General features: G+C 42.2%; 1 protein-coding gene across 2 annotated transcripts in view; it reads left to right on the top strand.

The window, feature by feature from the left end:
• PTPRM (protein tyrosine phosphatase receptor type M) overlaps window positions 1-26,660 on the top strand; it is a 759,173-nt gene that overhangs the window by 604,342 nt on the left and 128,171 nt on the right. For both annotated transcript variants that reach the window (XM_027088510.1, XM_027088508.1), the window contains exons 15-17: window positions 952-1,103; window positions 5,385-5,459; window positions 10,348-10,535. In XM_027088510.1, the coding sequence (XP_026944311.1) occupies window positions 952-1,103; window positions 5,385-5,459; window positions 10,348-10,535 (415 nt within the window). The remainder of the gene's footprint in view (window positions 1-951; window positions 1,104-5,384; window positions 5,460-10,347; window positions 10,536-26,660) is intronic.

Below are 26,660 nucleotides of genomic sequence, written 5' to 3'. Positions count from 1 at the left end.
TGGGTATGTTTCCCTATACTATACAGTTTGTTGTTTATTTTACATATAGTAGTGTGTATATCTGAACTGTCTGAGTCTGTTTTGTAAGTGCATTGGTATTACTTCTTTATTTATTTAATATATAGTAATATGTATATTATCTGAACTGTCTGTGTCTGTTTTGTAAATAAGTTCATTTGCATCATTTTTTTAGACTCCATATATAAGTGATATTATAAGATATTTGTCTTTATCTCACTTACTTCACTTAGTATGATAAACTTTAGGTCCACCTATGTTGCTGCAAATGGAATTATTTCATTCTTTTCTTAATGGCTGAGTAGTATTCCATTGTATATATGTGCCACATCTTCTTTATCCATTCCTCCGTCGAGGGACACTTAGGTTGCTTCCATTTCTTGGCTATTATAAACAGTGCTGCTATGAACACTGGGGTACATGTATCTTTTTGAATTATGGTTTTCTCTGGATATCTGCCCCAGAGTGGGTTTGCTGGATCATATGGTAGCTCTATTTTTAGTTTTTTTAAGGAACCTCCATATTGTTCTCCATAGTGGCTGCATCAACTTACATTCCCACCAGTGGTGTGGGAGGGTTCCCTTTTCTCCACACCCTCTCCAGCATTTACTGTTTGTAGACTTTTTGATGATGACCGTTCCGACCGGTTTGAGGTGATAACTTGTTGTAGTTTTGATTTGCATGTCTCTAATAATTAGCGATGTTGAGCATCTTTTCATGTGCCTTTTGGCCTGAGGGGGTTTTTCTGAGGACAGGCAGGAGATGGGTCTCCTCTGCATGTCTGCAGCTGGCAGAGAACCTGCCATCTAGAAGGCATCATGAGACACTGTTATGGATGAATACCATTAATTCCATACAAGTGATTCCCGAGCGTTGGTCAGTGCACCTTTTCCATCCTCACGTGTGTCTGCATAATGAACTCTCTGTCCCAAGGAAACTGGCCAGGAAGCGGAAGGAGACGATGAGCAGCACGCGGCAGGAAATGACGGTGATGGTGAGCTCCATGGACAAGAGCTACGCGGAGCAGGGCACCAGCTGCGACGAGGCCTTCTCCTTCATGGACACGCACAACCTCAACGGGAGATGTGAGTGCTGCGCGGGGCCTGCCCTCAGGGCAGCTCTCGGGTTTCCAGGATTCCAGGTGGTGCTGGGGGTTAGGAAACAAAACCTCCCAGAGAATTCTTAGGCCCTGTTGGTTTCTCCAGTCCCTTCAGATGATCCTGGACACGTCCCCACGTGCCACGGTTGCTTAGGAACGGTGATGTGGGCGGGGTGACGGGACCAGAGCAGACAGCACGGGCAGCCACGGCCACGTTTCTGTAAAGACCCGAGAGCAGTGACACGGAGGCTTCCCTCCTCACCATCCCTGTTGTTATGCAGCTCCTGTTTGTAAGCGAGGCAGGTGTGCAGTCACTCCGGGGAAGCCCGTTATAAAGCAGTTCACTAAATGGCAGTAACAAGCTAATTGTTTATTTGTTTAGCTGACAAGTTCTGCCTTTATTACAGGGCTGTTAGTGGCAATTAATAAGCTAAATTGTATTGCCACTTCAGAAGGCTTATGTTTCACACCAGGTGGGTAAACGGAGCTCAGCTAATACCTTCCGTGCTGCCACCTGCCATCCAGGTACAAGGCGTTATTTTAGGAAGCCAGCAATTACAGGGATTGTATGAATACAAAAAGTGCAGTCGCCGTGTCCCTGGTGATCTTCTTGGGGACCAAAAGTAAATCCCGTGTCCTGTGCCTAATGATGTGGTTCACAGCGCTGACAGGTTCAAGGTCAGAGGTTTCTTTAACGTGTGAAATCCATGCCCAAAGGCTGCTGCCGACCCTGGCTCTGCAACCAGGATGCTGGATGGCTTGCGGATGGATAAAGGACAGCTGTCACCAACAGTAATAAAGTAAAGGCTGGGGATTGGGAGAATCACAGACACACGGTCTCTGGTGCGAGAGGGCTGATCCCAGTGCGGGAGGTGTGCGCTCCTGTCCTGACCACCCACCTGGGCTGTTGGGATCTGCATCTCCCCCGGCCCCCCACCCTCTCTGATCACGCCTGCTGTGCTCAGCACCCTTCTCCCACACCTGCCTTTCCCCTACATTCAGCAAGGCTTCGTGGAAAGGCGTGTTCCTTTCTGTTCACAGTGGCTACTATTGTCCACCTTATCCCAGTTAGAGGCCCTACGTTTATTTATCCACATGCAGCCCTGGCCCGCTGGTGCGGGACTTCAGCAGACACGGCTCTCACCCCAGCGGGCAGGACACACTCCTCAACCGTGGTCATTGTCCTTTGCCCTTTCATGTCATTTTCAGTGTAGGTGGCAGAATCTGGGGTACTTCAGTTTACCACAAATTCCATCCCTTTTTTTCGTACAATTTTCTGTGCTTTTTTGTAGCAAATATATTTTCCATTTAAAGGTATGTAATGCGTTTAACTGCCAAAATAAAGCAACTTAGGATGCATTTGTGTGTGTGTGGGGGGGGAGTCCTTCCCACCACAGACAAGATGAGAATTTTTGTCAGAGCATTTATTTCTTGACCAACAGTGTGGAAGGGACCACGTGGATACATGCTCGCTCTTTCCATGATAACCCATTACTGTTCCAAATCTTCTATTTCATGGTGAAATTCCTCACGAATAAATTTACTTGGAATTGCCTACCCAAAGAGCAGAAGCCTACATTGGCAGTTTCTAGGCTTTTGAAGTTTGAGCAACAGGAGGTATTTGCCTCTGGACAGGTTGTTTAATTTGGCATTGACTTTTTAAAAAATGAATGTATCTGTGGAAATCCAAAACCGCCCATGTAGAGGGGGCTGCTGCAGCAGTGGGGACACAGCCTCTGGGGCTCGCCCGCCAGGAGGCGTTATTTGATGCTTCCATCTGTAAAGCCAATGGAGGAAGCACGGCACGAGGTGTTCCACTGTCCTCCTGCTCTCTGAACCATGGGTAGGTGTCATCCAGTCCCATCCACGGGCAGTGACCCTAATGGTAAACTTTGTCATCGTCATACTCTCTAAATGCCTTTAAATCAAAAGAGCAGTTACTGGAGAAGGAAATTTTCATGAAAAGTGTTCATTAGACCACTAGGCTTCTAGCCCCCACCTACTCCAAGCCTGGATATGTTTGAGATCTTTTAGGATTGGGAAGCAAGTAGTTTTTAGGAATGAGACGGTGAGAAAACTGAGGTTGGAGAATTTAAAAATAAGCCCGAGCACATTTATAAGAATGGGGAATAATCCATCCACCAAAGCAAATGGGAGTCGTACCTAAAAGGGGGGAAGGTAGATATGGATAGTGGGTATGGGTTTAATTCTTATACAAAAAAGGGGTGTAAAATATGTTTTTAAAGGTGAAAATAAACATAGTTATTTTGTATGTGCTTTGCACATTTTTACAAAACAAATAAAAATGTTAGCAGGTAATGGGCATTATGCTCCCTGACCCCTGGCATGTTTTATAGGTACTCGGGGTTTTGTCCTTGTTTTTATCAACTGCTCTCTTTCTTCCTGGCAGCTTATCATAAACATGCATTATAAATGTGATACTTCTCTATTTTAGAAAAATATAACTGACAGGCAGCCTGGGTTCTGGTTCTGTCATTTGCTAACTCTATACTTGAAAAATATAAACATAAGTAAAATCATTGTCTGAAGGGAACTGCTCCAAGAGAGTGAAAATATATTAACGTGTCATCAGGATAAAGCTGACATGCAGTAACCACAGGGATTTGGTAGAGCCGCCCACAAACCAGCCATGTAAGTGGGCATTAGTGTCCTGATCGGGAACTCAGCGTCAAATAAACCGCATAACCACATCAGAGGAGTTAGAAGTTAGCCTTAGATCTAACCAGCTTGAGCACTTGAGTACATTCAAATAATTTATCCTTGCACTTTAATGAAATTAAAGTGTTTTTAAAGCACTAATCAATTAAGATGTTGAAGAGAGTTAAACTTTAAAAATAGGAAATATCCACTTTCAATGGAATCAGATAAATTGGATGGGATTGACTCTACCTCTTAAATGACAGGGGGAAGAGAAGGTGTTGTAGTTAAATCTTGAGTGTTTCAAAGGAAGATTTCAAGGAAAAATAAGCACGTTTACAAGGATTTAAAGGCCTGATAAGACAACATGTAGGCATGCAGCTTTCACGTTAAATATAGTACACAGGGAGTATCATCTTTATTTTTCATAAAACAGATCGTAGCATTGTGAAAAGCTCTCTCAATATCCAAAATAGGAGCAGGGTGAGGATTTAGCAAAGTACAGAAGCATTGACATTCAGAATGTTCTCCAGAAGCCATGTGTAGACACACTCTCATACTTAGTTGTAAAAGTCAGTTCAGTGTGGTAGTAAAATTCTGCAAGCAAAGGCTAGAAGTCAAAAGGGAAATTAATGAATTTCTTAATCCAAAATGGCGACTGTGCATGTACCAGAATGTTCATTGCAGCTCTATTTACAATAGCCCGGAGATGGAAACAACCTTAGTGTCCATCATCGGCTGAATGGATAAAGAAGATGTGGCACATATATACAATGGAATATTACTCAGCCATAAAAAGAAACAAAATTGAGCTATTTGTAATGAGGTGGATAGACCTAGAGTCTGTCATACAGAGTGAAGTAAGTCAGAAAGACAGACAAATACTGTATGCTAACACATATATATGGAATTTAAGAAAAAAAAATGTCATGAAGAACCTAGGGGTAAGACAGGAATAAAGACACAGACCTACTAGAGAATGGACTTGAGGATATGGGGAGGGGGAAGGGTAAGCTGTGACAAAGTGAGAGAGTGGCATGGACGTATATACACTACCAAATGTAAGGTAGATAGCTAGTGGGAAGCAGCCGCATAGCACAGGGAGATCAGCTCGGTGCTTTGTGACCGCCTGGAGGGGTGGGATAGGGAGGGTGGGAGGGAGGGAGACGCAAGAGGGAAGAGATATGGGAACATATGTATATGTATAACTGATTCACTTTGTTATAAAGCAGAAACTAACACACCATTGTAAAGCAATTATACTCCAATAAAGATGTTAAAAAATAATAATAAAAAAAAATTTTTTTTTTAAAAAGATAGCTTCTTTCATAAAAAAAAAATGGCGACTGTGGCTGTGGGTTTTTTTCCTTCATTTGTGGGATCAGAAAATCTTTTCAGTGATGAAAGGGGGCATGTCCTCTAAAGTACAAGTAACTCCCCACAGAGACAGTGGAGACTGATAGTATTTACTACATAGACTCCGGTAAACCTCTGTTGTTTCTTTGGTCAACAGTCTACCCAGTGTCGTTTCCCCGGGAGTGACCTCAGGGCCATATTTTCTGGTGTTGCTTCTCTACCCCCACTGACATGCCTTTTCTCTTATTTACAGCTGTGTCTTCACCATCGTCCTTTACCATGAAAACGAACACCCTGAGCACATCGGTGCCTAATTCCTACTACCCAGGTAACATAGCTTTCCGTTGTTTCATCTCTTCATAAACCCTGAGCAGTCAGAATCACCCAGGGCTCACTTTGCTGCCCAGGTTGCTTTAGGAGCTTAGCGTGTTTGAAGTGTTGTAACCCGATGCTTTCTATGGCTTTCTGCGGGAAAACTGGGGGGGCCTTTCATCAGTCATTTACTGTTCTTTCTCTTTTTACTTTCTCTGCACTGACCTGCTTATGATGTATGACAGACCCATTTGTGCCAACTGCAATTTTAGGTGAGAACATTTCCCTTTATCACAGTTTATTACAGGAGTAATTTCTAAAGTCAGTGGCCACTCTGTAGGAGACGGCAGTTTGATGCAAGGATCATAACCCGGTCACGGGGGTGGTGGATGGCCTGGAGGGGTTGGGGGTGGGCATAGATAATAAAAAGACTTTCTCTAAACAATCCCCGTTGATAAGAAGGGTTTGCCGTGTGTGTGTGTGTGTGTGTGTGTGTGTGTGTGTGTGTGTGTGTGTTGGGAATGATACCAAAAGGTTCCAATGAACGATCCCGGCTCCAGCGCTCTCCCTGTCCAGGTTCAGAATTAAAAGTCAGCTTTGATCCCAAGGAAAAACACAGTTTGTCATCACTCAGCTGTGTACTTGCAAGACCTAAAGTCTGTCCAAAGTGGTGACAGTCAGAAACGTGAAAATAGCTTCTTATTATTTTCACTTATTGCTAAGCACTGAAAACAGCAGTTTCAAAAATAGCATTTTTCTAATTCTGCCAAATGCTTTGCAGAAAAATCATCACAGTAGAGCTTTGGCCCCCTCCCCCTCCTCAGAGCTACCCAGGGCACCCCCAGCATTTCAGATGTCTGTCACACAGTGGAATTTCAAAGGAGCTGCTGTTCTCAACAGCAAAACGACAAGCTGACACTTTATAATCACATGGTTTATTATGTGTCAGATGTCACCGGAAATGAAATAAAATGTTAGCCCCCATGGGACAGAATGCAATTAAGGTAGGAAATATTCCCAAACCAAACAAGCATGAGCTGCTGTTGCCTTTGAGACCGTAGCCCGAGCGTACCTGGCTATGTTCTCTCTCTATCAGTACTACTAACCTTACAGAAAAGGAGCACAACACAGATGACTTCAAGGTGTATAACCATCCCTCGCAGCCAGAGCTCCATCCTCAGCTGTGCCAGTCCTGCTTCCTAACTCTCTTTACAAGGGTTTATATCTTGGCAACATAATTTTTCCCCCTGTGCTTCTCTTTTCTCTTAAGTTGTTACGATTTTTATGTAGAGGGTGTTGGGGGTTTTTTCCCCCTTATGGTGTTTTCTGGGCTTGATTAAGCAAGTTTGTTGCTTGAGGAAAAAATGAACTCAGACAGAAGTTGAAGAATGTACCTAAAGCAGACGTTTTGAATTTGCGTCGTTTTGAGGACTAATAAACAAACCCCGCTAAAGCTGCCACCTTTTAATCCTGACCGTAAGGGAAAGAAAGCTGCATTTTTATCCTTTTCATAAGTGAGGGGCACAGGCTAATCTTAGGTGCCCGAACAATGCAATCTAAATGCAGATGACATTTGCAGAATCTCTTGATGGGAAATCTGTGATTTCTTTGTGTGCCTGGCATTCATTCCTCAATTCCTCTAGTAGGTGTTCTGACCTTGGGGGAGCTATGAGTGGGGAGGGCTGAGATGTGCATTGTCAGAGGGAAGAAAATGTTCAGATTTCACAGCAGGATTTAGATAAGCTTATTAAACAAATACCATCTTTTAAAGTTGGGGCTTTGTTATTACGAACACTAATGACATCTTTTAAAGTTGGTTAGGCTTCTCTACAGAGAGAGAGTCACTTGAACAGACAATTCAAATAGCAGAAATGATGCACATTGTGAAAAATAAGTCAGCCAGATCAACAAATAACTGTTACCGTGTTGAGCTGGTACCAACCTGCCAATGTGACAAATGGCGGTGCTTGGGGACTGTCCCTTCCATGTCACTCGGTGCGAAGGTGAATCCGTATGTTACATAGGTTATCACTTGAAACCATGCAATGAAGATACACTGTACATCTACCCTGGCACTTTTGGGGAATAGTGCTGTTTTAATTTACACTAAGACAGGAAGACGTGTTTTGTTGTGACTCACAGCTTAGCACAATTAAATCCTCGAGTGCATTTTATTCTCACAGGCTAAGGTGCCCAGCCCTAATGTATAAAGCTTTAACATGCCTTTATATCATTTTCTTGCAAAAAAAAAATAGATAGCTAGATAGATGGATAACGAGGTAGGACTGTCGCCTACCTCAAAAGCAGCATCCATTTCAATTCAGGATTTTTCAGCTGGTTCGTTGAAAATTCGAGACAGTTTGTTAAAGAATGTAGGTAGAATGAATTCTCAGTTCTTAGAAAACCATCGGAACTTTTAGTGAGTAGCTTTATTTCTGATTTCCTCTTAGCCATAATTTTTAATTAAAAATTGTGGGTGGGTAATTTTTAACAAATATAGGAAGTTAGTGACAAATGATGTATTTTATCAGTAATCATTCTTTTTTAAGAAGTCAGAGGAAACTGATGAATCACTAATTTTGATGGAATCAAGATTTTCTGCTAGTTCAGGTGACCAAATTTCAGAACAGATATCACATCAGAAACCTTCAGTTTCCTCGTCGGCAGCTATGTTCTCAGTAATAGTGTTCTTTTCTTAGATGATCTGGTAGTGTTTAAATGCTTTAAGACGTGTCCACATAATAATGAGATCAAGATATCATAGTGCAGTGGGGGTGATACATACAGTGGTGACAGTGGTGACTGTTCTGTGGACTTAAAACTTCCAAGAATGCCTCGCCCTGGGATCAGAGCACTGTGAGGTTGCCAGTGGATCCACATGGAAGACCCACATGATTCATTTGGGGAAGTGTAGAAGGTCAGTCCACAGTGGAGGGCATTTAATTACGTTCATCCCAAAAGGTGCAAAACTGAGAGAGCGAGAGGCACAGAGGGGAAACTAATTAATGTTCCATGTATTTGAGTATAAAGAGCAGAACTTCCTGCTGGAGCAGCTGAAAGCTCCAGGGCTTCAGGGCTTCAGGAGGGAGGCTCCCCTACATCGTGAGCTTGGCAGTTGCCAGCAAGCAAATCCGATGAGAAAATGTCCCGGTTTATTTGCAACTGTTCTAGTAGATGGGAACATATGAATTTCTAAATTTCAAAGCAAATCCAAATGAAAAAAAAAATCATAAGATCAACTTACCACCTTTTTTATTTTGTCTTTGTGTCTTTAGCCACCTTGTAGTGATCCAGGTACCATTTCAGCAGCAGCACATAGCTACACACCTGTGTGCCACCCTTCATACCATGCATCCCAGGTGCTTTGCAATGCAGATAGGAGTGAGGTTTCAAAGCCAGGCCCAGCTCACCAAGCGCCCTTGAACTAAATTTCCTTTGGAGCTGAACTTCTCAGTTTAAACAAACAAACAAAAACCCATAGCTGAATTCCCTATTGATAAACAATCTGGTCATTTTTTTAATTGAACTTATCTTTTCTTATATGTTTTCACTCATTATGCCTGAAATCAATTTTGATTTAATGTTCTCATTTTAAGTGACTTTCTCATTATATTTTGATGAGACAGACCCTCAGCTGTAAAATGGCTGAGGGGATTCAGCATTATAATGAGTTAACCTGTACAATGTGGAACTCTTAACCTAATAGCACCTTCCTGCATAAGACATTTTTTAATAGCTACAATTTCTGCAGTTCATTAATCTAATTTACTAGGAGTCTTCCATTAAAATATAGCCTCTTTAGGCTTATTTGACCAGATTCTGACATTAATTTTGTAATACAATTTGGTTGACTTGTTCAAGAAATTTAAGTGAGAAAATGTATGGAGTACAACTAAGACTTATTTAGTCATTACTTGGTTCATGGGGGATGAAAAGCAATTATGATACTATTTTAACCTCCTTTTCTTATTGAGTGCTTAAATTAAACACCTCCATCCTAAGGTGATGGGAGAAATGAGGCTCTGCCCTCTGACCACCTATGAATAGAAAACTTAACTGTAAAATTAAAACACAAAATAAAAACTACCTGTACTTATTCACGCAGTACTATTGCTTATGCCCTGTTTCCTTTTTCTCCTCCTCTTGTCTCCTGATATGTATCTTCTTAAAAGTGCCTATAAATGGTAAGTTCCCCCACGCGCCCGCCCCATGGAGAAGGTGTGGAGGGAATTGGGGGGGGTGTCTTCTCTGTAGAACAAAGCCAGCTGGTTCTGCTGTGCGTTGGCCTGCATGTTAGCTCCTGTAGATCATGCCATGAGTGCTGTGTTGGCCCACCGTATCCTTTCCAGCTTTCTGATCCTGGAGCATGCGAAGTGACTTATCCAACCAGGTTCCTTTCTCTCCCCCTCCCGCCCCCCCAGTTATCTTGGATCTCATGTATCATGTCCACGTTTTCATTGCTAGCTTTGTAAGCCAACCCATCTTGTGCACTTTTTCTTTGCTCACAACATTCATACAGAGTTGATTTCCATCATCATACAAACGAGTTCACGAATCTTCGGAAGAACACAAGACTGGTTTTGCACCAGGCCTTGATGAAGTTTCAGACTGAAACTTCGATGAACTTTAGTCCCCGAAGGCTAAAGGATTCTTACCAACTAGCTTTGGGAAAGCAAGAGATCGTTTGGACTGCTTTGTAAAAACAAAGATTCCTGCCGCATCCCTACTAGTATTGCCAATCCCACTGAAATCTCTAGACACTTAACTTTTCTTTTTTGCTGAGCCATCACGGGGATCGTGGCAGCCGTAGGTTGAGGGGATGTCAGCAGCCTCTTCTTAGATTCTCGGCGACCCCGTTGTAGCTGCTGGTTCCCCTCATTTTTTCCACGGCCTTCTTTTCCCAGACGAGACACACACGATGGCCAGTGACACCAGCAGCTTGGTGCAGCCCCACACGTACAAGAAGCGCGAGCCGGCCGACGTGCCCTACCAGACGGGGCAGCTGCACCCTGCCATCCGGGTGGCCGACCTGCTTCAGCACATCACGCAGATGAAGTGCGCGGAGGGCTACGGCTTCAAGGAGGAGTACGAGGTGAGCACGCACCCCGCACCTGGGCTCCCCCTCCGCCCGCCTGGGCGCGGCGCCCGGGGGCTCTGCGACATCTCCCCTAGCCGGTGGGGCCCACGAGCCACCAGGAAGGGACCAGCTGTTTCATCCCTGGATCCATTTCCATCCAGCGGTGAGACTTAACCACCAGGGGGATGTCCTACCTTAAATGAAAAGAGGAGAAATACTTCTTCACCTTTTTCTTTATTCTGCATAAATACGCCATGAAAACAGGCCTGCCAGGCTCTCTTCCCCATTCCTCACCACCTTTCCTGGCTTTTCCTATAATAAAGTCTGATGTTAAATCCCAATAATTTTGAGGGTTATCTCAGGAAGAAGCTGTCCACCTAGAACAGTTGTAGGCCAACCAGCAATGTCTTGCATGGAGATGAGATGGCAGTAGAGGGACCGGCTAGTGTCACGGCAGTGACAGCTGTCACCGTTCCGCCAGCCCAGGGAGCAGGTCGCTGTCCTGCGATCCAGTGCAGGCAGCCCTTGGGGGCCTTTCCAGGAACAGCGATATATAATCTGGTACCCTATATAAATGTAGGACTCACCCCTTTCACAGCCTCTGTCCTCAGCCTAATTCTGTTGGAAAGTCTTTCCCAAACTGAAGAGAACTAATTTATTTGAAGAGTCTGGTTCAAAAGAGCACACCTTCACTGAGTGTGTGTGCGTGTGTGTGTGTGTGTGTGTGTGTGTGTGTGGTGAGGGGGGAGAAGGAAGGGGCTTGGATTTCTCTGTTACCTTATTAAGTAAAATTAGTTCCCAATCACTGGTGAAGATAAAGTAGCAGCATGCTTACAGTAAAAATAGGATTAGAAAGCCACATGGCTTTTTAAATCTAAGAACGTGTTGCTGGTATTGCATCTACCTGACTAGCTCCTAGTTGGAAAACATCTTGTCTGGAATTAGAGTATTTTTAAAATCAGTTTCTACCACCCCCCCCCCATCCTTCGACGTTCAAACTCTGCTTCTTTCTCCTCTTGGGGGGCCCTCATGATGCCTCAGTTTTATGCCCCAGATGCTGCATTATCTTGGGTTTAGCTTCATTGTCCAAGGCTCGTTACAGCAGTCAGAGCCCCACCACTACTCTGCTTCTTTGAAGGCCAGGTCTTTGTTCAACGCAGGCAAATACACAGACACACTTTGCTCTGCTGACACGTGCGTCCTCACGTATTACCAATGACCGCAGTTCAGAAGACTGCAAAGCCAAGAAAACAATCACAAACCAGGGCCCAAAGGTTTGATTTAAGTCCAGAAAACATTTCCAAATGAAGTTCTGCATTTTAGCCATCCTGAAATTCTTAGGTTTGCCTTTAGTGATTTAATTCATAATTCAGTGAAACTGACCGCCTTTGCATATTTCCTCCTGCACTTTTAAAGGCTGACTTAGGAATTAATAGGATTAAGAGCAAGACTTCCAAAAGCATTAATATCTTATGAAAGACAAAATTAGATTATTGAGAAAATATCAGCCTAATGAATAGAGATGATGTCTTTAGTTCTATCCAATCTTCTGAATGCAGATAGTGCTCTAATGTTTATTAAACATGTTAATGTCAAAGAGATTAGGTATAGGCTCAAATAACAATTCGTAAAATAACCTGAGTCCAGTTTTTCAGGGACTATTTTAAAATACCTACCTTAGGACTTCTAATAACACACCATAGATGATGTGTATTTGAAAGTATGCAGAAAATCAGTTCCGATTCACATCTCCTGAAGAAATACGATTTATAAGTGCAAACTGAAACAGTGTATACTCATCTGAAGTGTGTTATAATTGATGATTGAGTTGTTATACTCTGCAATAAAATGTCGTATTAGGGCTTCCCTGGTGGTGCAGTGGTTGAGGGTCCGCCTGCCGATGCAGGGGACACGGGTTCGTGCCGCGGTCCGGGAAGATCCCATGTCCCACAGAGTGGCTGGGCCCGTGAGCCATGGCTGCTGAGCCTGCATGTCCAGAGCCTGTGCTCCACAACGGGAGAGGCCACAACAGTGAGAGGTCCGTGTACTGCAAAAAAAAAAAAAAAAATGTTGTATTAGTTACAGTTCAAAAAACTCTTTTTCCCATGCTAGCTAGTCAGTGGATCAGAGAAGACTGTTTCTTTTTTTAATTTATTTTATTGAAGTATAGTTGATTTACAATGTTGTGTTAATTTCTGCTCTACAGCAAAGTGATTCAGTTAGACATATATATTCATATTTTTTCATATTCGTTTCCATTATGGTTTATCACAGGATATTGAATATAGTTCCCTGTGCTATACAGTAGGACCTTGTTGTTTATCCATTCTATATATAACAGCTTGCCTCTGCTAATCCCAAACTCCCATTCCTTCACTCCCCCATCTCCCTTCCCCCTTGGCAACCACAAGTCTGTTCTCTATGTCTGTGAGTCTGTTTCTGTTTCATAGATACGTTCATTTGTGTCATATTTTAGATTCCACATATAAGTGATATCGTATGGTATTTGTCTTTCTCTACCTGACTTACTTCACTTAGTATGATAATCTCTAGTTGCATCCATGTTCTGCAAATAGCATTATTTTTTATGGCTGAGTAGTATTCCATTGTATATATGTACCACATCTTCTTTATCCATTCATCTGTCGATGGACATTTAGGTTGTTTCCATGTCTTAGCTATTGTAAATAATGCTGCTATGAACATAGGGGTGCATGTATCTTTTCGAATTATAGTTTTGTCTGGATATATGCCCAGGAGTTGGATTGCTGGATCATGTGGCAACTCTGTTTTTAGTTTTTTGAGGAACATTCACACCAACAGTGTAGGAGGGCTCCCTTTTCTCCACACCCCAGAGACAACTGTTTGAAACTAATATATACAGGTATCCAATGATCACATTATACACCCTAAAGTTACACAATGTTATGTGTCAGTTATATCTCAATAAAACTGAGGAGGGGGGGAGTAAAAACTTTTCAATGCCAAAATCATTATCAGCTTTTTTTAAAAGAAGGAAAGGAAAAAAAGAAAAAAGAGCAAATACTAGAGAGGCAAGTGGGAACAAATAGGAACGTGCTATTGGGAGAAGTATGAGATGGAAAGTTCTGTTAGGAATAATCCTAGCACTCAGTAATTTTCAGGTTATTAAGTAGCCCCCCTCCTGGGGGCAGGGTGCGGATGTGGGTGGGAGGACCGTGGTGGCACAGAGTAAACGGGACATGAGAAGTGATGCTGGCACAAGGGTAAATCTATAGAGTGGCCGCAGGGAGAGGGGAACACCTGCTCAGTCTCTCACCTACATCCCGAAGTCCCCCCTCTCCCTCGCCGTCCTTGCCTGCACGTGGCTGTATCCCTCTCCCTCGCCGTCCTTGCCTGCACGTGGCTGTATCCCTCTCCCTCGCCGTCCTTGCCTGCATGTGGCTGTATCCCTCTCCCTCGCCGTCCTTGCCTGCACATGGCTGTATTACATGCCCACATCTTCACTGGAGGCACAGCCAAGCTTATGGGGATTCATGGGGCAGTGGCAAACCCCAGCTGCCATTATCCTGCTCGACTTTCTTTAGAGAAAAATCCCAGGGGATTTTTATTCCAGTGTGAATCTGGAAACATCCTTAAGCAGTTATGTTTTAAAGCCCAGTTTGGCTTTTAGAACTCTAACCAAACGCACCTCTTTGAATCTTGCTGTGAAGTCTGCAACCTTCCCTCAAACCCACACCAAAAGTCAGGAGTGTGTGGCTGCCTGGTGTCGTGTGAAGCTCGAGGATCAGATGGTAAGAGGCCGTGGTTTGGAAAGAGGCTCTAGTACCAGACGGTGGATATTCCAGCTCAGCCTGGACCAAGCTGTCTAACCTCCTGGGCCTCAGTTTCCCCATCTGTAAAATGGGATAACTATAGTATCAACCTCATAAGAGTATTGTGAGGCTTGACTCATTTAATGCATCATAAGTACTAGAATTGAATCTGATATTCAGTGGCAGCTTTAGCTAATAAAAGAGGAAAGGACTAATTTATAATAGGATCCAAGGCAGGGCATTCACCCCGTGGTCTTTACAGGGAAACTGTGTCAATTACAATTTCAGTACCTCTCCTGTGTTCACAGTCTGGATAGATAGTTCACTTACCATGTATCATCAAAACTTGCCATTCAAAAGTAACTTAAATAAATAGGTAGGTTTGGCTCTGTGGACAAAGAGTTTGAGAACTGAGAAGTTAAATATTTTTTCCTTTTTTAAAATATTGGCGTATAGTTGACTTACAATACTATATTGGTTTCAGGTGTACGACATGGTGATTTGATATTTTTATAGATTACCCGTCAAAGTTATTATGATATTATTGACTGTATTCCCTGTACTGAATATTACATCCCTGTAACTTACTCTTTTTTCTTTCTTACAGTTTACCAGATAAAATACAGTTTGCTCAGTTAAACCTGAACTTCAGATAAACAGAATAATTCTTTAATATAAGTATGTCCCAAATAGTGCATAGGACATACTTATACTAAAAACTACTCACTGCATATATGAAACTCAGTTAATATTTAAAAGTATATGCTGTTGGGCTTCCCTGGTGGCGCAGTGGTTGGGAGTCCCCCTGCTGATGCAGGGGACGCGGGTTTGTGCCCCGGTCCGGGAAGATCCCACATGCCGCGGAGCGGCTGGGCCCGTGAGCCATGGCCGCTGAGCCTGCGTGTCCGGAGCCTGTGCTCCGCAACGGGAGAGGCCACAACAGTGAGAGGCCCGCGTACTGCAAAAAAAAAAAAAAAAAAAAGTATATGCTGTCAACTTTTATTGTTGAAACAGTATTTTCATATCTAAGTTAGAAAAGTCCTAAGGGATAGTGTAGCTACAGACCACAGAATACTATCTTTTAAACAATGGTTCTATGAGTGTCTTTGCAAGGTCGGATTTGGGGAAAAGCTTACCTTAAGCTGCGCTTGTTAGTTCACTGGAGAATACCAAGCACGTGGGGTGAATGTGACACGTCTGGGTGCTGGGGACACCGAGTGCCCTGCCCTCAGGAGTGTCCCTCTGCAGGAGGAAGCAGTCATGGGGTGGTTGTAGCACCTCTTATGAAACCTCAGAAGAGAGATTTGCGTTAGTACTTTGAAGGCTAGGGGTGCAAGTCTGGGCAAGGATGACTTTTTCCTTGAAGGATGTGTTGGAGTTGGCCAGGAGAAGGCAAAAGAGTGGGATTCCAGGTAGACGCGGAAGCAAGAGAACGTGGGCAGTCAGGGCGCTGTCGTGAAGGGCCATGTGTCCCACCCAGAAGCTTGTACATCACTCTGGCCGCCGTGGGAAGAGAAGAAGAATTCAGGTAACGCATGCATCTCGTTCCTGTACCTGGAGGGAGATCTGTTCACACAAACAGCTTAATTTTTAAATGCTGTTGAACACGGCACACAGGAACTGCTTGAAAGATAATAATCCACACCCAACAAGTAAAGGGGAGATGGAAGATGTATTCACTGGAAAAGAGGAGTATGAACTACATCCCTTTCTCCTCATGCAAAAAGATGCAATGCAGTGCTTGGCTTCCGGATTTGTTGAAGCGATGAATTACTTCAATTCAGAAGCATTTCTTGGGGGAAACCATCAAGAAAGCCTCAGGTTGCCGCCGTGACTCAGCACAATCATCCAATCAGTCGGTTTTCTTCAATCCATGTACGTTGGGAAACACCAGCCGCTTAGACTGTAAAATACTTCTGAAATAGTGACTTTTTCTCTGTTGACACTGTTTCAACAAATTCGTCTTTATCTTTTCCAAGACAGAGATGTCTGAAAACTGGCCTTAACCCTGGAAGGGTTCATTACCGCTCAAGTAGCCGACTGAAGTGTGTCCAAACCAGAGGGAAGACATGCTGGGGATAAGACAGAGCAGCACTGAGTGCAGAAGATTTTGTTTGTTTTTGTTTTTTGTTCTAACAAGATCATCATATGGGATCTCTCACCAGGGAAGTGCAATAATTTGATTCAAAAGAAACTCAGACATGAATCACAGTAAAAAAGTAAACAGGCTGAATTGAACAGAAAATGGCATGTTGTCAGCAGACTGGTTTGGGGATCTCAGGAGAAAGACCCAGTGGAAAGGGCAAGTTTGTTTACGTTGCTACAAAAGAGGAGCTGGTTCTTTCTTCCAAAAAGCAAAGATCAGTCTGTGCTAAGCGCTTGGAGGGGATCCGTGGGTTTACCAGAAGTGGAGAAAGGAGACCAGCTGCACTCAGGAAGCAGTGGAGGCCTGAGCGGCCGCCCCAACAGACTCCTGGGCCTTTATCACCCGGAGTGAAAAGGAAGATTCTCCAGCTCTGCCCTGAGCCAGCAGGCCCTGCCCTAGATGTGGGAGCTGCTCCCTGCTACCTGAGTGGGACCGAGGGGGTCCCAGCCTCAGGGGTGACCCTGCACAGTTGGAGAATGAATTCCTGCCCCTCTGTCGTCCCCAAAAGGTCTTCTTTGGTCCTGGATTTTTGAACTGATCTAATTGTCTTCTGGGATCCAAGCAGAAAAACATTAACCTGAAGTAGGAAAATAGTTGTGCAGTTCTGAAAGAATGTATGTTGCTATCGTTGTAAAATTAAGATAAAGGAAGGACAGCAATTTAAAACTACTCCCACATAGGACCTCCTGAAAAACACTGATGGTACTCTTTTATTAGCTAATAATTAATATTGCTCTGGGGCACAAAAATTTATTTTCCAGTTACTAGATCTGAAATGTATAAACCTAAGTAACTCGTGGCAGCTACTTCTCAAACACCTATGTGTGTGTGTGCATATATGTCTAAACTTATTTAGAAAAGCATTATCCCGACCCCACCTACTTTTATCCTGTGTGTTTCTCTAGGGTACAAACATGGATGATTAATTTTATAATTGAACATGGAGACTGGTTTTTTGCTCAGTTTAAATTGGGGAATTGGAGGCTTTATGCCAAGATCTTCAGACTTAAGTACAACCTATGCGTTTTTCCAAGGAACCTGGAGTTTTTTAAACATGTCTAACTCCTAGTAGCTCCTTGTAGATCTTTTTAAAATGTATGGGTTGTAGGGGCTTCCCTGGTGGTGCAGTGGTTGAGAGTCTGCCTGCCGATGCAGGGGACACGGGTTCGTGCCGCGATCCAGGAAGATCCCACATGCCGCGGAGCGACTGGGCCCGTGAGCCATGGCCACTGGGCCTGCGCGTCCAGAGCCTGTGCTCTGCAACGGGAGAGGCCACAACGGTGAGAGGCCGGCGTACCGCAAAACAAAAACAAAAACAGACAAAAAAAATGTATGGATTGTATATTTTCCCCTCTCATCCTTCCCGTTTTCTAAGTAAAACAGCTGATTTTGTTAAGTGTAAGCACAATGTTATATTTGACGGCTTTGTCTATATCTGACAAAGTGTGGTGAGCTAAGAAGGAATTGTCTTAGCAAAAAAAAGTCTGACTTGCCCTCCAAATCTGAGTCTCATTTTGGTTTGTTTTTTGTTTGTTTGTTTGTTTAATTTACTTGCCTCCCACCTCAGGGAAGCCAGTGAAAACTAAATAGAGAAAACCACTCCCTGAAAAACCACTTCCTCCCCATGGAGCCTGCAGTTCTAATTGCTGATGAGATGCCCTTAGACAGCAAGGCCCTCAGCTGGGAAGACCGGCCAGCATCCCCAGGTGGGCGGCAGTGCCGCTGGGGAGAAGGGCGCCCTGTGCCTGGTCCCTCCCCGTGCGGGGCTCGTGGGCTGGTACCTCTAGAAAAGTTCTAAGTATAGTGCCCACGGCCGCTTTGCTGGGTTTTGAAAACAGAGGCCGAGGCAGGTGGAATGAGAGGTGCTTTTGTGTTCTTACCTGCTGGAACCATTGCCGACACAGCTGGCCCGTGCTCGTGGGTGGTGCAGCGTGAAGGCACCCCCTTCCCCTCACCTCCAGCCGGCACGCTCTTCAGATGTGCTTTTCAGTTCCCGCTTCACATTCTGAGGCACCAGCTGAGTCCATCAATTGCCACAATCAGTGCAGGTTATTTTCTGTCCCACAGGACACAAAATAAACAAAACAAAACCATTGAAAGCCAAGGATGGGGACGTGGGGGAGCCTTGGCAAGCTCTGCAGACACATTGAGAATCACAACAGCTGCGCCTCCAGTGGCTGCCGCAGCCGAGTAAGTTTTGACATTTTTTTTCCTCTAATTATTACGGTGATGCTGAGCCAGGTCCATGCGAAAATGATAAAAAAAAACTTCTGTGTGAAATTTTGAGGCTGCTTCAAGCTGTTTGGGGAAAATCAAGTGTATGTGTTCATGAATACTTTCTTAGTAGATGAAAATCTCTGCGTATTTTAAATAACGCAACAGAGACGGTTGATTTTTACTGTGAATACTCGGTAGATTTTTCACCACACTACAGATATAAAAGTGTCTGTTTTATTCGTCGCGTGCTCCATTTTGTCATGCTTGCTTTCAGGACGTCTTATGTGTTAGCTGACTTTTTTAATCCAGTTTCCTTTTGCCCACGCTCCTGATAATATCCTGGACTCAGAAAACTTCGGAAAATTTAGTTAAAAATTGTGATTTCCCACGACTCTCTATTCCTCCCTCTGATTTTAGTTCATGGTGGTAGACCTTTTCCAGTTTGTTTGGAGTAGTTCTAGTTCACCGTCTGGTTTCCATTTTGAAGCTGGTCATTAGAACTATCTTTATCTCCCCGGGGAGGAGTTAGGCGCTTTCCCCACTTGTTAACATGCTTTTAGTGTCGGGTGCCATTAGTCACAGGACCCAGCCCAGAAGGGACTGTCGGGATGCCTGTATCCCACACCTGCCGACCTCGTGTGTATCTGGTATCAGGTGGATGCTGTCACCGCCTGCTGACCTGGTCCAGCTGGCTTCAGCACAGTGGTATTGCCCCTCCCCGCGACCTCCCCTCAGCACCTCCCAAGTCCTATCCCAGCACCTCCCAAGTCCCCCTCCCACCGTTTCCAATTCCATCCCTTCCTCTCCCAGCCCACCGGCCGCCCTCATCTCTTGCCCACCCCCTTGTAACTCTCCCCGACCTCATCTCTCGACATTTACTCTCCCCCTTCACATCTACCCTCCACTCTGCAACCAGTTTTGTTTGGGAAACACAGATGTTATCACATGTGATGCCAAAACATCTGCTCTGGATTCTTTGCAAAATTAGGCCCCTCCTTAGCAGAGAGTGCTCAGTCCTCCGGGACGCGGCCCTGGGCCTGCTGCAGGCTGTCACTGTAGCCACAGCAGCTTCCCGCCACGTGCCTCAGGCCCAGCTCCTGCCACCTTTCATACCCTCAGCACCTTGTGTCTCTGGGCTGTGCTCCACGTCATGGTTTCTGCCTCGAGTGACTCCCAGCTCCTCCTTCACCTGCCAGCTCCCTTCAGACCCAACATGGATGTTACCAGACACCAGGCCGTCCACGGTCTCATAGCTCTGCGTTAGAATAACATAGTGGGCAGTAATAATACCGTGGGCAATGTATTAACTGATAATATGGTAAAGTGTACATTAATGGATTATCCAATAGATATTTGAGAAACACTGCTAAATATGTTACTTTACATTTGTTGAATTGATTTCTGTGTATTTCAACACATACACCCCTAGAAGGGGAAATGAAGTTAAAGGTGGATAGAACTATTACAAATACACACTCAGAATGGTACACATCATCACGTAGGAGCAAGTGGATTAGCAGTGTCCAGCCAGGAAAAACTGTGCTGACCAACCTGAACCTTACCAATACCTGTCACTTAAAAATGGGAAGAATGGCATGGTTCCATCTGATCATTTTTACTCACTGAATGCCAACCATATGTTTTAAAAAATTAGGGTAAATGTTTTTGTTCCATATTTGCTTTCATTTCTTTTTTAATCCCTAGTAGAAATAATGTAGAAATACCTAGTGACTTCAATGCATTTCAAAACATGACTATTGCAAGAGAGAAACTGTATGTCATCCTACACAGATTCAAAGCTCATAAAGGTAATTTGTGTTATCATGGACGTATTTTCAGGGGGAGCAAGGTTTTGAGGGGTGGACTTTTCATGAAATCCTGCTTGGTTCCTAGAATGATGATGATGATGTTGATGGTTAGACCTACGTCGGTCTAGCCCTAACCCTAATGTAGTAGCACTCTACAAAGATACACACACAGATAGAGAGAGACACATAGATATTTCTAACCACAATGCTCTTACACTGTTATCACACCCATTTTACAGATGAGGGAATGACTCAGAATGTAAGTCATTTGCCCAAGGTCATCCCACTTTGGAGTGGTGGGATTTACTCCATAATCTGTTGACTCCAAAGGCCACGTTCTTTTCCACTACACCACATAACTTCTTCATGGAACACCATGAAACACAGACCTGCAGGAGTTAACCTTGGGTTTTATTGATTTGACTTGTGGTTTCATGGCAGGAGCATTGTTTTACTCTGTGCAGTTTTATTTGCTTTGAAGGGTTCTGTCCTTTGGCAGAGGACAGAGCCAGCCCCGGGGGCCCCGCTGACAGCGCCAACTCTGGTTTGTCTCAGCATCTCAGCATCAGCAGATGCTGCCCCTTAACCTTGCTCAGCATCTCAGCTCCAAGAGCGCGGTCACTCCGACATTGCTCCTGCGCTGGCTTTTCCTTGTCAAGAAATGCAGGGAAATTATTCAGCAGATATCAGCCAGCCTGGCTCGTCGGAAACCTACCAGGACCAGGTATAAGCTGAAATCAAGCTGCTGCTCTTGAGAGGCATAGATCCCATAGGCTGTCTCCCTGGATTGCTGCACGACTGCCAGCCAACCCAGGAGAGGGAGGGAGAAGAGGAAGTGTAGACGCACGTTGTGTGTGAAAGCTGAAGGTCTTCTCAGAGATCCTCTCTGGAAGGGATTCTGGAAGAGGTTGCACCTTTTTTCAATGAGGTGATTCAACATAACGGTAACAACCTTGTGAACTGGATCTCTGACCTCCAGGCAAGACCAAGATAACATGTCTCAGCTTCGACTAAATGATGCAAAAAATAGCCAGTTGAAAAGGCAATTATTCTTTTTCAAAGAACAGTGCTGGGAAGTAGAAAGGACAGTGGATTGGCCATGAGAAGACTGGATCCCAAGTCTTTGACCTGTCACGTCACTGAAGAGTCTCGCTGAGACCCTAACCCCAGACGCTTGAGCAAACCACTCACCTCCCCTGAAGCAAGTGGGTCAGTTCCGAAAACCAAGCACTTCCTAGAGTCTCTGTATCATTAGTCGAGCTCACCTTGGTGATGTTGGACTCCCAGTTTGGTTGACACATCTCCACGCACGGGATGTTTTTTGGTTCATGCTTCTCCATGGATGGGATGTTTTTTGGTTGATGTGTCTCCATGGATGGAATGTTCTCCAGTGGGCAGCCCTGACCAGCTACCTGAAAACCGAAGCCTGGCGGTCACTGGTGTGTAGAGGGCCATCACTTGGGACCCGCGGGCAGTTCTCTGGCCCCCTCTTGCCAGTTTTGAGTTTATTCACCATTTCTGAACGAGGGAGTTTCTGTCCTGATGTGCCCTTCCTCTTTTTTCCTCCTCTCTTTTCCCTGTTTCAACCTCTTCCCACTCTCATTTCTAACTCCCACCTCATCTCCAAAACACTGGGAAGGCCAAGTGGAGAGAGTGCAGTAGTGACATTAGTACATTTTTTTTTTTTTTTTTTGCGGTACGCGGGCCTCTCACTGTTGTGGCCTCGCCCATTGTGGAGCACAGGCTCCGGACGCGCAGGCTCAGCGGCCATGGCTCACAGGCCCAGCTGCTCCACGGCATGTGGGATCTTCCCGGACCGGGGCATGAACCCGTGTCCCCTGCATCGGCAGGCAGACTCTCAACCACTGCGCCACCAGGGAAGCCCGACATTAGTACATTTTTGTATAAAGTCCTCATCGTGTCTGCAAGGTGTTTGTGATCAGAGTTCCACTCCATCTCTAATCCTCACTGTCCCCGTTTGTAAGGATCGTGAATAATAAGGAAATATATGGATTAAAAGTTTGGAATTAATTTCTTTCACATTTTATATTATATAAATCCACATTATTGTTACATGTCTTATTCAGACCAAAATAATATTGAATCAGAGGCCAGAGCCTTTTTGACCTGTCCTGCCTCTGAAAAGAAAGAGAACATGCTGACTTTTCCAACTTCTTCTGAAAGCAGAGGAGCTTTATGTCCTCAATGGGCTTCACCTATTATTCAGCATCTTCGAAATTTTTAAAAACTTCTTCACTCCCTTTATCTTCCATTGTTGCCCTTTAGGGACACATGGAAAACCTTTCATCTGTTTACTTCAGGGAAATTTACAAGAGATACTGAATAATTATAATGCATTCAGTGTAATTATAAACGTCTAGCATATGTTTTTATATGTATTGTATTTATGTGCTTTAGGTAATTATGCATTTGAGTTCCTTGCCAATTTTATGGCCAAAATATTTTACTTGGCTGATTACTAAGTGTATTTTAAGCTTACTTCTTGAAACATGAAGAGAATATACTATAAATCCAATTAACATAATTTATCTGCCTAAAGAGAATGCTTGATTTTATTTTCTTCTCTATTTTAATGATGAAAACCATTTGTAAGGATGCAAAGTAACAAAATATGTTTTTAAAGGTTTCCAAGTCCCGATTTTATAGTGTTTTTTTAAAAAAGAAAATTTTGAAAGAAATTTGAAATTTTAAGAAAAGTGTAAAGAAAAAAAAAAAGACAATAAAAATCACCCATCAACCTACTCTCAGTTTTCAGTAAGTTTCCATCCAATATTTTAATGCATTAGAATCTTTTTATAAATCGTTTCATACCTTGTCTTTGCCATGAACACTGCTATGAATAATTCTTTGGATTTACCTCCATTATTTTCTATAGATAGATTTCAAGAGGTGGAATTAATGGTTCAAAGTATATAAAATGCTTAAGTTTCTTTATGAATCTGTTATGTTGAAAGCTTGCTTTCCAGAAAAATTGAACCAATTCACACACGCCGTTAGCACTTTCCATGAGAATGCTTACCTCAACATACCAGCACTCAAATAAGCATTAGTCTTTTTCTTTTTTATCATCTTTGCCAGCTCGATAGGTAGAAAAAGAGTATCTCATTATTGCTCCATTTGAAACTGGACATGTCTTTATATGTTCGCCAGCCACGTGAAAATTTTCTTTTATGAACTGTTCATATGCTTGGCCTGTTTTTTTACTAGGGTGTTAATGTCTCCTACTGACTTGTACGACCTCTTCTATGCTTGCTTTGTCCTTCTTTAAAAATGTATTGGCTGTCCTTAAGCTTTGTGCTGGCATCATTTTAGAATCACCCTGTCCATGAAAAATGGACATTTCATGAGGCTGACATTTTATACAGTCAGCTTCATGAAAAACTCTGTAATTTTGTTTGGAACTGCATGGGATCCACTTATAAAGTTCGGGAAAATTGACTTCTTGGCAATATTGGATCTTTATTTGGATCTTCTTTTATATTTTTCAGCAGAGTTTCAAAATGTTCTCCATGAAATCTTGTACATCTTTTAGTTATGTGTACTTATTTGTTAAGGTAATAGTATCTCTTAAAGTTACATTTTCTTTTTATTGCAAGTATATAGAGTACATGTATAAATATATAGAGATACAGGTATATAAGTATATGTGTGTATACGTATGTGTGTATGTATGTATATTTGTATGTTGCTCCTTTGTCCAGAAACATTTCTCAGCAATCTTTATTTCAGTCATTTCTCTGCAGATTATTCTGGAGTTTTCCATGGAGAAATCATGTCAACTTTCATTACTGACAGTTTTGTTTCTTCTTAATCCTTATACATTTATTTTTTCTTACTTATAAAGCTCACTAGAACCTCCAGTACAACACTGAATAAAACTTAGGTTGACAAGCATCATTGTCTTGGTCCTGATTTTCAGAGAAAAGGCTTTTAATGATTAATAATTAGTCATAATTAGTTTAAGGATATTCCCTTCCATTTCTGGTTTATTAATACTGCTTACCATAGATAAATATTGAATTTGATAGAATGCTTTTTTAGCATTTATTGTTATACAAAATAATTATTTTATTTCTCTTTTTTAACATGTTAGTGTGGTGGGTTAATTAATGTAGTTAATATTCTAATTTTGAACCAACCCTTCTTCCTGAGATAAACCTAACTTGGTCATGATATGTTTTAAATATTGCTGAAGGCTATTCACTAATGATGTTTACATCTATGTCCATGAGTTACTAGTCTCTTAATGATCCTTCTTGTATTTTTATTTTCTCATTTTAGAATGAAAAATATATCTGCTTTTCAAAATGAATTAGATAGCATTCTGTGTTCTTTCTGTTCCCTTAAAAGAGATCATGTGAGATTCAAGTTATCTTTATTTTTTTTTAGCTGTGACCTTTTTGTTTTTAATTGGAGTATAATTGCTTTACAATGTTGTGTTAGTTTCTACTGCAGATTATCTTTAAAACTCACCTACAAAACTGGCTAGGTCTGGCATTCTCCTCATGGTAAAATTTTTAATTATGAATTTTTCAATAGTTACAAGACTATTCTGGATTTTTAGTTTTTCTTGAGTTAACTTTATAGTGAATATCTTAATAGAAGTGAATTTTGTCTAATTTTTTACTCAAGGGTATACATTTGTTCATATTTTCTTATTCTCTGTCCTTTATCATCATTAATAGTGTTTATTTGTGCCTTTTCCTTCTTCTTTCTAGACTATTCTTGCCAACATTTTGTGGGTTTTATTAGTTGTTTCAAAGAGATAACCTTTGACCTTGTGGATCTTTCATATTGCATGTTTTAAATTTCTGATATTCCTGATCTTTTTTCCTTCTACTTTCTTTGAGTTTATTATGTTCTTATTTTTAAACAAGGTGCTGAACACATTAATTTTCAGTCTTTCTTTTTTCTAGTAGAAGCATTTATTTAAGTATTAATTTTCCCTCCAAGTAACAGTCGAGTACTCTTATCCTTAAGTATTTTTAAATTTTCATTACAGTTACTTCTTTGACCCATGCATTATTTAGAGCATATGAGTGCATGAATGTGTGTGTTTTATTTCGCAGTGCATGGGAGATTTTTTTGGTTGTCTTTTTATTAGTGATTTCTAACTTAAATGTATGCTGATTGGAGAAAATCCATTGAAATTTGTGGACATTATTTAGAGCCGTCCACATGGTCAATTTTCTTAAATATTTTATGTATTCTTAACAGCAATGTTGAGTGCCAAGTTCTGTATATTCTTTAGATCACGCTTTTTAAAAAGTTTGCTGTTCAAATTTTCTGTATACTTACTAGCTTTTTGTCTGTTTGATCTATTACTGAAAGAGGTTAAAAGAAGTCATATATTTTGAAACTAAGTTATTAAGTAAATATAAGTTTAAAATTGTCTCTCCTAAGTGAATTGAACATTTCATCATTAGGCACTAATATCATTGTCGTTAGTTTATATTGTCTAATTTCAATACAACTATGCCAGTTTCCTTCTAATTAGTATTTTCCTGGATATATTTTCAATCTCTCTATTTTAGTTGTGTCTCTTGTAAATAGCATATAGCTGGATTTTTTTCTGAATTTTTACATTTTATTTTATTTTTTTATACAGCATGTTCTTATTAGTTATCCATTTTATACATATTGGTATATATATGTCATGGATTTTATTATTTCAGCTTTTACCTTTAAAAGTCTTACAGCTTTTACCTTTAAAGTCTACTTACAACTTAGTACATTTTTAATTTGCTGCGATTACTGATTTATTTGAATTCATTTCTGCCACCTTATTTTGTGAGTTATGTTCGTTCTACTTTTTCTTATGCTTCTTCCCCCCACCCCACCTCTTCTTGCCTATTTTTAATTAGTTAAATTTTTGTCTCGTTTTATTTTTCTGTCTACTAATTTGGAAATTATACACTTTTTTCTTTTACTAGTCACTATAGAAATGTTAGCATGCATATTTTAAAATCTAGAATTAAATTAATTGCTTAACCTTCTCCTCTCAGATATCTTTCCTCCCCTATAAATAGCTCATGATAAGGAGATTCTCTGAGAACAAAGATTCCCTGGGATTTGTAGCATCTACAAGGTAGTATTTCTTTAATTTGCTCATTCATGCATTCAGCAGATGTTACTGAGGACTCTCAAAGCTAGA

This window comes from Aethalodelphis obliquidens, unplaced genomic scaffold (genome assembly GCF_003676395.1).
Source record: "Aethalodelphis obliquidens isolate GAN/ISIS:26980383/991018 unplaced genomic scaffold, ASM367639v1 scaffold63, whole genome shotgun sequence".
Classification (NCBI taxonomy): domain Eukaryota; kingdom Metazoa; phylum Chordata; class Mammalia; order Artiodactyla; family Delphinidae; genus Aethalodelphis; species Aethalodelphis obliquidens.
The sequence above is the reverse complement of the archived record's forward strand: the minus strand, read 5'-3'. Positions and strand labels throughout refer to the sequence as shown.